The sequence below is a fragment of the Dreissena polymorpha genome, chromosome 11 (genome assembly GCF_020536995.1).
Source record: "Dreissena polymorpha isolate Duluth1 chromosome 11, UMN_Dpol_1.0, whole genome shotgun sequence".
Taxonomy (NCBI): Eukaryota; Metazoa; Mollusca; class Bivalvia; order Myida; family Dreissenidae; genus Dreissena; species Dreissena polymorpha.
The window spans coordinates 24,511,301-24,523,967 of record NC_068365.1 but is presented as its reverse complement, the minus strand read 5'-3'; the positions used below and the strand labels follow the sequence as shown (position 1 = coordinate 24,523,967).

At 38.1% G+C, this 12,667-nt stretch overlaps 1 protein-coding gene across 3 annotated transcripts in view; it reads right to left on the bottom strand.

Annotated features, from left to right (window-relative positions):
- Positions 1-12,667, bottom strand: part of LOC127850220 (beta-parvin-like) — a 66,463-nt gene that overhangs the window by 45,175 nt on the left and 8,621 nt on the right. For 2 of the 3 annotated variants that reach the window (XM_052383091.1, XM_052383090.1), the window contains exons 2-4: positions 4,242-4,331; positions 3,692-3,762; positions 2,763-2,865 (exon numbers count right to left, since the gene is read on the bottom strand). In XM_052383091.1, coding sequence (XP_052239051.1) covers positions 2,763-2,865; positions 3,692-3,762; positions 4,242-4,331 — 264 coding nt within the window. Of the gene's footprint in view, positions 1-2,762; positions 2,866-3,691; positions 3,763-4,241; positions 4,332-7,099; positions 7,355-12,667 lie in introns of those variants that run through there. The other variant, XM_052383092.1, reaches the window with a different exon arrangement.

Here is a 12,667-nt window from a genome sequence, read left to right as displayed (position 1 = left end):
AGTACAGTGTCCTCAGAATCAGCACATTTGAGTACAGTGTCCTCAGAGTCAGCACATTTAGTACAGTGTCCTCAGAGTCAGCACATTTGAGTGCAGTGTCCTCAGAGTCAGCACATTTGAGTACAGTGTCCTCAGAGTCAGCACATTTGAGTGCAGTGTCCTCAGAGTCAGCACATTTGAGTGCAGTGTCCTCAGAGTCAGCACATTTGAGTGCAGTGTCCTCAGAGTCAGCACATTTGAGTACAGTGTCCTCAGAGTCAGCACATTTGAGTACAGTGTACTCAGAGTCAGCACATCTGAGTGCAGTGTCCTCAGAGTCAGCACATTTGAGTGCAGTGTCCTCAGAGTCAGCACATTTGAGTACAGTGTCCTCAGAGTCAGCACATTTGAGTACAGTGTCCTCAGAGTCAGCACATTGAGACAGTGTCCTCAGAGTCAGCACATTTGAGAACAGTGTCCTCAGAGTCAGCACATTTGAGTACAGTGTCCTCAGAGTCAGCACATTTGAGTGCAGTGTCCTCAGAGTCAGCACATTTGAGTACAGTGTCCTCAGAGTCGGCACATTTGAGTACAGTGTTCTCAGAGTCAGAACATTTGAGTACAGTGTCCTCAGAGTCAGCACATTTGAGTACAGTGTCCTCAGAGTCAGCACATTTGAGTGCAGTGTCCTCAGAGTCAGCACATTTGAGTACAGTGTCCTCAGAGTCAGCACATTTGAGTACAGTGTCCTCAGAGTCAGCACATTTGAGTACAGTGTCCTCAGAGTCAGCACATTTGAGTACAGTGCCCTCAGAGTCAGCACATTTGAGTACAGTGTCCTCAGAGTCAGCACATTTGAGTACAGTGTCCTCAGAGTCAGCACATTTAAGAACAGTGTCCTCAGAGTCAGCACATTTGAGAACAGTGTCCTCAGAGTCAGCACATTTGAGTACAGTGTCCTCAGAGTCAGCACATTTGAGTACAGTGTCCTCAGAGTCAGCACATTTGAGTACAGTGTCCTCAGAGTCAGCACATTTGAGTACAGTGTCCTCAGAGTCAGCACATTTGAGTACAGTGTCCTCAGAGTCAGCACATTTGAGTACAGTGTCCTCAGAGTCAGCACATTTGAGTACAGTGTCCTCAGAGTCAGCACATTTGAGTACAGTGTCCTCAGAGTCAGCACATTTGAGTACAGTGTCCTCAGAGTCAGCACATTTGAGTACAGTGTCCTCAGAGTCAGCACATTTGAGTACAGTGTCCTCAGAGTCAGCACATTTGAGTACAGTGTCCTCAGAGTCAGCACATTTGAGTACAGTGTCCTCAGAGTCAGCACATTTGAGTACAGTGTCCTCAGAGTCAGCACATTTGAAGTAACAGTGTCCTCAGAGTCAGCACATTTGAGTACAGTGTCCTCAGAGTCAGCACATTTGAGTACAGTGTCCTCAGAGTCAGCACATTTGAGTACAGTGTCCTCAGAGTCAGCACATTTGAGTACAGTGTCCTCAGAGTCAGCACATTTGAGTACAGTGTCCTCAGAGTCAGCACATTTAAGTACAGTGTCCTCAGAGTCAGCACATTTGAGTACAGTGTCCTCAAGAGTCAGCACATTTGAGTACAGTGTCCTCAGAGTCAGCACATTTGAGTAGTGTCCTCAGAGTCAGCACATTTGAGTACAGTGTCCTCAGAGTCAGCACATTTGAGTACAGTGTCCTCAGAGTCAGCACATTTGAGTACAGTGTCCTCAGAGTCAGCACATTTGAGTGCAGTGTCCTCAGAGTCAGCACATTTGAGTACAGTGTCCTCAGAGTCAGCACATTTGAGTACAGTGTCCTCAGAGACAGCACATTTGAGTTCAGTGTCCTCAGAGTCAGCACATTTGAGTACAGTGTCCTCAGAGTCAGCACATTTGAGTACAGTGTCCTCAGAGTCAGCACATTTGAGTACAGTGTCCTCAGAGTCAGCACATTTGAGTACAGTGTCCTCAGAGTCAGCACATTTGAGTACAGTGTCCTCAGAGTCAGCACATTTGAGTACAGTGTCCTCAGAGTCAGCACATTTGAGTACAGTGTCCTCAGAGTCAGCACATTTGAGTACAGTGTCCTCAGAGTCAGCACATTTGAGTACAGTGTCCTCAGAGTCAGCACATTTGAGTACAGTGTCCTCAGAGTCAGCACATTTGAGTACAGTGTCCTCAGAGTCAGCACATTTGAGTACAGTGTCCTCAGAGTCAGCACATTTGAGTACAGTGTCCTCAGAGTCAGCACATTTGAGTACAGTGTCCTCAGAGTCAGCACATTTGAGTACAGTGTCCTCAGAGTCAGCACATTTGAGTACAGTGTCCTCAGAGTCAGCAAATTTGAGTACAGTGTCCTCAGAGTCAGCACATTTGAGTACAGTGTCCTCAGAGTCAGCACATTTGAGTACAGTGTCCTCAGACTCAGCACATTTGAGAACAGTGTCCTCAGAGTCAGCACATTTGAGTACAAGTGTCCTCAGAGTCAGCACATTTGAGTACAGTGTCCTCAGAGACAGCACATTTGAGTACAGTGTCCTCAGAGTCAGCACATTTGAGTACAGTGTCCTCGGAGTCAGCACATGCTAATCAGGGACCATACTTAGACTGAAGTTTTGCTTAGAGGAGATTCCTTTCAATAAAAAACTCTATAAAAGCCAAAAAGTATTGTCCCCTATAAGAATGTGCAGAGTGCATAGGCTTATCTGGGACTATACTTTACCCCAATGCATTTAACCCTGTTTTCCCTAAGCATGGCTCATCTGTTTACCAATAAGTTTCTGCAGGATCTGTCCATCGAAGAGGTCCTCTTCAATGTCCTTCACAATGATGCGATCGTCTGCTAACACGTCATTGATCCACTCCAGCAGCAGCTGTAACCATAGCAACAGTCAGCTGCAGTGATTGCAACCATAGCAACAGTCAGCACACAGTGCTTGCAACCATAGTAACAGTCAGTGCACTGTACATGGACCTGGCAACTCACGCAGAACTACACACCAATATAACCTGGCTTTGGGAAAATGGGGTTTAATGCATTTGAATAGTGTTCTATCAGATTAGCCTGTGCAGTCTGAGCGGGCTAAGTAGGGACAACATTTTCTGCCCAAACTGGATTTTTATTTCAAAGAGACTTTCTTTAAACAAAAAATTCCATAAATGGACGACACTTTATGCACATGCTTTAAGCCCCATTTTCCCAGATCAAGGCTCAATATAAATATCTTACGATTGAGATGTGATTTATCATTGTTTAAAGGCCAATGAACCCATATCATAATGCCAATTTAATATTTTATTGATCAATAGCCATATATTCATGGTGGTGGAGTGCTGATGGTGCCTTCCAAGCAATCAGGAGGTTCTAGGTTCAAACCGCACGTTAGGAGCGTTCTCAAGTTCAAGACAAAAATTACTGATTATACCCATGAAACAGAATACAGAGGTTACAATAAGCATAAGGCTATTGATGCCATGGAACTACAATAAATATTTTTAAAATCATATTTTGTATTCTTCAATGATACTACGAACAATTTATTTGATTTATACTTGATACATGTTAGAGGGGGGAGTTGTTAAGATGGCGAACATTTTTACAAAAGTAAAATTTGGTAATTTAAACCCTATACAATCCAAATAAAGACACAAGTCCACTATGGGCATGTAGGCTGAGTCCACTACTAGGATATACACTACCTTGATTAGCTCCTTCAGCTTGGGATCGTCTCTGGACATGGGGTCAATCATTGAGCGCTCCTCATTCTCCTCTGAAGAAAAAAACAGGCAAGGTCAAACCAGTCACCATGGCAACGACTGTAACATCAAAAACGTATTCAGAAAGATCCTTAAGGAAGACTTCTAGGAAAACCATTATTTCATTTAAAAACGCCTTGAAAAAAAAGAACATATTGCCAAAATGGTTTTCAAATATTGCATTATAACATTTTGTAAGCAGAAATATAGGATTTCAGATAGCAAATTTTATGAGATCAACTTTTGAGTTAAAACTTCCATTTGTCTCATTGTGATTACTTGCCCTGTGCTACATGTATAGATATACAATAACTTATCTCAGTTCTCTTGATAAAAAATTACCATGTAGATATACATATACCCATAATTTTGAACAGGGCTTTTCCAGGTTTTCAGTTTCATAAAGGCAGGATCGTAAAATTGTCTTTGTTCTAAGCAATAATATAAGCACTAGGGCTTCTTATTTCAATGACTACTGTACGCTGTTCAATACCCAGTAGATATCCCTCGGGCCCAACATCGGCCTTTGTGGGACTGGAAGGGGAATCTATCGCATTCTTGCCTTCCTCCTGAAGCTCTAGAGCTGCAACGAGAACGATGTAAATGAGATCCTAGTTGTGGAAAAACTAAGCTTAATGCAAGGGCGCTAAGTGTCGCCCCAGATTAGCCTGTGTAGTCCCCAAAGGCTAATCAGGGATGACACTTTACGCTTTTTAATGGATTTTTTCCTTTCTAGTATGTCTCTACTAAACAAAAAACACATCTAGACGGAATGTGCTGTCCCTGATAAGAATGTGCCATGAATATCTGCAATTGGTTAATGCATACCCTAATCAGGGTTTAGACTGTAGACCCCATGCGATTAAAGGGGCCTTTTCACAGATTTCGGCATGTATTAAAGTATTAAATGCTAAATATTGATTAATGTAAACATTGGATCTTAAAAGCTCCATTAAAAAAAGAAAGTATAAAATTAAAGAAAGAAAAATAATAACGCTCAATTGAGCATGTTCTATATCCAGTATTACTGTTTACTCACAAATATCATAACTACAATGAAAATGTGCGAATCTGAACCCTTTTTTCTTTTTTTTTGTCAATTTACCATAATGTGAAAAGGCCCCTTGAAGACAACTGTGAAAGCAAGTACAACTGGTCAATATCCAGAATGTGATGTTGAATACAAAAAATCTTAAATAAGCATCTATTTATAGAGGCATGGAAAGCCAGAACAGTTCTAAGACAATTTCTACGAACAATTGACAAATCAATCCATTTTGTATCCTTTTTTTCTAGTTATTCATGGTCTTTCAACAATACATGTTGTTAAAATTGTATTCTTTAATTTTTAAGAAAAACTTCTTGCTCTTAAATTATCCCTGACATTTTTTCTAACTTATTTGTGTTATTTTGTTTGTTTGTTTTATTTGTGCATACATGTCAAGCAATTTACAATTCAATGCAATCAAGGCAATAAGTAACGTATAGATTGCATTATTATCATATTCAGAAACATGCATTACATGAATGGTGCCATTTATCACAGATCCAAATAAGATTACGACATGATGTATACACAGGATAACCCGTAAAGCTTAGACATGTAAACATGAAAAAGCTTATTTCCAACGGGGTCCCTGGATTTAGTCGAACAGATCTTATACGTGACTATAAATATATTGTTTTTTCAGTTCTTAATATATAATCGACATGATCCTACACATGATTTCTTCTACGAATTAAGTGAATCTTTCAAAAGTTGACATGATAATACACTGACACGAATAAAAAACATAAAAATAATGAATTACATAAAAATAAAACAAATCTAAAAGTAAAAATACATGGAATTCTCGTCTACCTTCATATCATTTAATAGATGTGTCTTAACAAGTTTCTTAAAAGTAAATTTCGATTCGATGGACTTTATATTATCGGGTAATGCATTCCAATCCGTAATACCATTGTAGTAAAATGAAGAACTAGTAAAGCCATCAACTTGAGGTACATAAAAATTAAATCGGGATCTATTCCCATACTGATGGACATCTGTACATTTGACAAAATTGTCTTTCATATAGCTTGGACATTTATTGTAGAAAATCTATGGATGTGGTTAAGCCGAAGTTGCTTGCAATCTTTGTTCAACGTTCAATAAACCAAGTTCTTCAAAATGCGATACAACAAGTGATGTCCTACAATGGGAATTGTTAATAAAACGAACCATTTTATTTTGGGACTATTTGTAACTTGTGCTTAAGCTGTTTCGTGAGTCCACAATACCACGAAGAGGATACATAATCTAAATGACATTGTATTAAAGAATTACATAAGCTTTTTCTAAGACTTTATTTAAAAAATCACGTTGTCTATATAAAAATTTAAGTCTAGAGTTAACCTTCTTGACGATATTATTTACAATAGAAGTACCGGACAAATCAGCATCTAGAATAGAACCAAGATATTTTACATACGTCTGAGATTTTATAACATGATCATTACATTGTATATGAAAATTGTCCACCTTGGTGAGTTTACGTTTCGAACCAAAAAGAATACATTCTGTTTTGCCTAGATGGAGGGATAGCTTATTGTCAATTAACCATTTACTACAGGACTCGAGTTCTTTGCCTAAAACTTGACTGATGGTACTTGGATCTTTATGTGAATACAAAATAGCACTGTCATCAGCATAGAGTATTAATTTACAGTTGGATGATATACTTGTTTTCATATCATTAACGTAGGTCAAGAACAAAAGAGGACCCAGTATACTCCCTTGGGGAACACCACACACTACTGATTTGAAATCCGATTTAGCGGCATTAACATGTACAGACTGCGTCCTATCAGCTAGGTACGAGCGAAACCACTCCACAGACTCCACTCCCATCGCACGAAGCTTCCGACACAGAATGTCATGATCTACAGTGTCGAATGCCTTCTGTAGATCTAACATAATCATACCAGTAAACAAGCCATTAGAGGTTTGTCCACGTATATGATCAGACAGGTGAATAAGACAGGAGTCAGTGGAGTGATTCCCCCTGAATCCACTCTGATACTCATACAACAGACCGTTCTTCACTAAAAAGGATTCCAACTGGTTGTATACAGCTCTCTCTAATATTTTTGAAACAATGGACAAAATACTAACCGGTCTATAATTAGAAACCTCGGACTATTGTTCTTAAACATGGTTTTACCTTAACTTTTTATCAGTGGGAACTACATTGTTAATAATAGAATTTATCAAAAATGTATATGAGTTTTTCTAACTTATTTGTGTTAATATTGAATCTAAATTCTACATTTCAAACAGTAGCAAATATAACTTTCTAATAAACTTACCAGTGATGTACTTATACGCCATGTTTGTTTTACCACAATGCAGTCACCACCCAGCAACACTTACACGTAATTAGTTAATAGGAATTAAGTGGTCTGATGATACTTGCACAAGTGACTCTGCATATGTTTAATTAATCTAATCAGCACCAAACCAGTTTATCTCTAACATAGATTGGAATAACAGATGAAGCAGTTTAGCTAGTTGTCTCACTCAATTCAAGCGTTCGGTTGGTATTCATGCAATATGCATAGTGGATATCAGCTCACTCATTTTATGGCCAGTCAATATGAAGGGAAATACTATTAAGCATGAAGTATAGCTTGTGATCAATCAAAATTGACAACGCAGGATAAGTGCAGTAGTAGATGACATGATTTACCACTAATATGATAGTTATTTTCAATGTTAGAAGACTAATGAGAGAAATTATATCATAGATGCATGTGTGTTCTTGGTTATGGATGTTTCACAAGGTATGATAATTATTAACATTTTACAATCAAACTATATAGACACAGTCTGACAATATACTATCTATACAAAATTCATAACGATCTTATGTAAATCACTGTATTTTCAGTATTTATAAAACACCAAACAGATAAACATTGGAAAAATTTCTTCATTTGAGATATTTTCAGCTTAAAATGTCAACAATTGTTATTTAAGATAATATTGCACTGACATATTTATAAACAAGACACTGTCAGAGACGGGTGATGCTCCCTAAAGGTTTTTTTGTCACAATATTGCAGCACTATATATTCAGATAAAAGGAAAAGTATTAAATCATCCGACCAGAACCGGCTGATAATATGCACATATCCTCTTGGTAGTGGAGCTTCCCATAAAGTTAAATTGAATTCCGGTCATTAATTGCTGAGAAATAGCCCGGACAAAAATTGTGCACGGACGGACGGACGGACACACGGACGGACACACACACGGACAGACGAAGCGGCGATTATATGCTTCAGAAGAAATATCCCCCCCAAAAAAACTTTTTCGAAACCTAAATGCCGACCCTAAGTTCAAGGCCAAGGTCAAGGGGGTCAATATTTGTGTGCGTATGGTAAGGCCTTGTCCATATACACATGCATACCAAACATGAAGGTTACATCTGAAGCCACATAGAAGTTATGAGCACTTTTCCAAACCTAAATGCAAAAGTGTGACAGACAGACAGTGAGATCACTATATGCCCACCTTCGGGGGCATATAAAAAATATGACAGAAGTTTTGTCATTTGCCTGTGATTTTAGTGTATACTATGGTGAAAAATCAATAACCTCGATCTTGTAAAGATGACCATCAGGACCACTGTAAAGAAAAACATATTAAGTAAGGGAAATAAGAAAGTAAGTTATGTAATATAACTTAACAACTTCTAGTTGTTAAGCTTTCAAAAACCAAGAGATGTGTTTGTCAGAAACAAAATGCACCCTATTGCTCCGCTTGTAAGCCATATATTTGACCTTTGACCGTGAAGGATGACCTTGACCCTGACCTTCCACCATTCAAAATGTGCAGCTCCAGGAGAAGTAAGTAACAGATTGAATGGAGAAATGATTTTTTGTGTGTGTTATTTTACCTTTGACCTTGAAGGATGACCTTGACCTTTCACCACTCAAAATGTTCAGCTCCAGGAGATACACATGCATGCAATATATCAAGTTGCTATCTTCAATAGTGAAACAGTTATGGCCAATGTTAAAGTTTTCGGACGGACGGAATATTTGACATTTGACCTTGAAGGATGACCCTCACCTTCACCTTTCACCACTCAAAATGTGCAGCTCCAGGAGATACACATGAACGCCAAATATCAAGTTGCTATCTTCAATAGTGAAAAAGTTATAGCCAATGTTAAAGTTTTCGGACGGACGGACAGACGCCATATATTAGACATTTGACCTTGAAAGATGACCTTGACCTTCACCTTTCACCACTCAAAATGTGCAGCTCCATGAGATGCACATGCATGCCAAATGTCAAGTTGCTATGTTAAATATTGAAAAAGTTATGACCATAAAAGTTTTCAGACGGACGGACAGACTGACTTACTGACTGACTGACAGTTCAACTTCTATATGCCACCCTACTGGGGGCAAAAAAAGCTCCATGAGATGCACATGAATGCCAAATATCAAGTTGCTATGTTAAATATTGAAAAAGTTATGACCATTAAAGTTTTCAGACGGACGGACAGACTGACATACTGACTGACTGACAGTTCAACTACTATATGCCACCCTACTGGGGGCATAAAAATTCTATCTTTTCTGTGATATGCCTTGATTCTAGTGGATATTGTCAGATGTGTGTTTGCAAGTAATTATTAAAACAGTTTGCTTTAATTGACAATTTATTTTTATAAATAATTTATATTTGTTAAGACGCCAGACTCTTAGTCAAAATCAAGTTCACTGTCAGACTCATTTTCTACATCATCAATGTATGTATTGGCTCCTTGGACTTATTGTCCTTAAACATGGGTCGCCTAGTTTCCAACCATCCCATCTGAAATTCGCGCTTACGTTTATTTTGATCATATTCATGATTAAACTTGCGTTTTTTCTGAAGGGTAAATTTTTTCAGGCTAATAAACACCTTGAATAAATTGCCACATATTTAAATATATTACGACTTTGGCACAGCCATTTTGAACAGAAAGTGTACAGTGCAGTAAACAATGTAGTAGTTGTAGTAGTAAATCATGACGTCAGACGCTGTAAACTTTTTGTACAATTGATGTTTTGAACGGCACAATTTAATTGACTGAGACCATTTCACGCCTGGGGGGTAAAGGTATTGATGAATACCGTGCAATATATCGATTGTTCTGAGCGACTTTTTCAAAAAAGCTATTAGCCCAGACGGACAACTGGCTTTTGAAATTCAATCGCCCAATGTAAAAATTACTCGCCCTGGGCGAATGGGCAACCGTTAATTTCCATCCCTGATAAACATATCAACAGTCTGATGGGCCTGTTTAGCTTGCTGAAATTGCTGATATTAACATAATTAACAACCAAGAAATAATAAGTGAAAACAATGTAAATTATGTTTTTGTATTAATAAGCTGTCTAAACTCACATTGTATGTTCATTGAAAACAAAATGTATATAAGGCCATCCTTAAAAATTGTTTGTTTGGCATAACCCGACCCAGGTAAATTTGGGTGGGTCTGTAGGTAGGGATTTTTTTTTGTAATTTTTTTTCTGACATTGAACTCCGACATATACCAAACTGAAAGGTAATTATCAAATAAAGCTCCAAGTCTTCTGCCTCATGAAAGGAAATTAGATTTTTCTGCACCGTCCCTATCACCGCACGTGTATTCGTAAGTCTATTTTTTCTATAAAGAGCTTCTTTTTTTAATACGACTTTTGCCATCAGCTGTTTTATTGTAGGCAGACAACAATATCAACTGTGTATTCCATTATCTGCGCATGAATGACCCAATATTACCCGATAGCGAACTCAATGTTGATTGGCCCGCTACCACATGCGCTTCAAATTGTTCATGGAAACAAAGAGAAAAATAGTTTTTAAAAAAACACTACGGATTAAAATGGCGGATGTTTTCAATGAAATTTAAGCATATTCGCAAATTATATTTTTCTAGAGCCAAATTCGCTATACTTTCACAAATGGCGAACAACAGCGCGAGCCCTGTAGTAGTGAGCATTTATTCCAATAATAACACGTTCGCAATGCTCGCGCTGCTGTTTGCCATTTGAGTCGTTTGCAAAACTATTGAAAATTTGGCTCAAGAAAAATCTAAATTGCGAAAATGTGAAATCTAGTAAAATCTTGTTGAAAACATCCGCCCTTTTAATGCGGACTGGTTTTCTATATTTGTCTCTTTGTTTCAATGAAAGTGTTTGCAATTCGAACAGTTAACGTAACCCGGTCTGTACCGGATTAGACATTGCTTGACCTTATCGATACTGAAGTGCACATGGTAGCTGGCCAATCAGCATTGAGCTCTCTTACACATGACATGACGTTGTCGAATGAAACGTGAGAACGGGTGGAGCTATCGGATAATATTGGGTCATTCATGCACAGATGTTGTATAATTTGAATACACATTTAATATCGCCAACTGCCCCCAATATAGCGGCCGGTCGGAAAGTCGTATATAAAGATAAGCAAATGAAACAAAAACGTGACAATACCCGTCAATAAATATTTCTAAGCTGACCACTTTTTATCTTTCTACCGAATATTTACCGATCTGAATTAAAGAGTGATAATTAATTAATTAGTTATATGGCGATAATATTTCACATCTCTGACGATTGCTGAATTGAATTGAACGCTGATAATTAATTAATTTGTTGTTTTTGTTTACTCCCAAACTATCCTTAATGACAGCAGTGTATTTTAATTAAAGGGATACGAGAAAAACAAGACCGGTTTAATTGTATTTAAAGTCTAATAAATCGCATATGCATATGTCAAATAAATAGGCGACTCAAATAAATACCGGTGCGTGTTTTGTTCATTGCTTTTCTAGATATCCTTGAAAGAGCATCCAATTAAATGACGCAAATAACCGGAAAGGATAAAAACCGGAAAGGACAAATTTAGCGGAAAGAAGTTTTGGTGAACCAAAAAAAAATTTTTTTTGGAAAGTAACAAAAAAAATTCATTTGGGCCGATTTTAGTGGGTCGGTCAGATTATGCCAAACAAAAGAATTTTTAAGGATTGCCTAAAGCATAAAACATGCTCTGGGCTCATAGATTTTTGTTTCCAATTTCAGCCTAATTTCAGTAGTTGGTTGTCCGTTGGGGCAACCAGCCATATTGTTAGTTTACATCCCTGAGCCTAGAGATTTCTATATATGTGTATTAGAATGCCAACTTGAATTGTGTGCAGAAGCTATTTAGTTGTTTACCGTAATTACTCTATGTTTTCGGACACTCTAAGTTTTCGGACACCCCATTTTTTAGCAAACATAATTATTTTTCGTGACACTTAATTTTTGGACACACGAGTTTTCGTCCATAATTAATGTCTGTAAGTTTTCGAACAGTCTATTTTACAGCGCTATTTTACCAAATTTCGGTCCTGTTTTCGATATCTAATGACACTTCGATCATGGGGTTTTACAAGCAGATAAACATCATAAAACATGACAGGTGCATGCCTGAGGGCAACGGACCATTACATTTGCGTTATAGGGTAAATAACCTTGTAGACCGGTATGAATCAATGGTTTCGCCCGATAGCATAAGCGTTATGACAATTACCAGGGGTAGTCTCAATTAACATGAGTGAATCCACGTGAGTGAATCCTTTGTCTGTGGTTAAACCACGTGACCTATGTATCAGTCAGCTTCGCAATTAGTGACGTCACAGCAGAACTGTGCGATTATCTACCGCAATGGGACTTCCCCTTCTCAGTAAAATAACTGACAAATACTAAACGCTTCAAAGTGTGATGCTCCCTATTGCAAGTTTTACGAACTATCGGAAATGAACAAACAAAGAATTCATTGTTTGCTTTTTTTGCGTTAAGTACAGGTTCATACTAGCGAGTATCGGTACATCACAT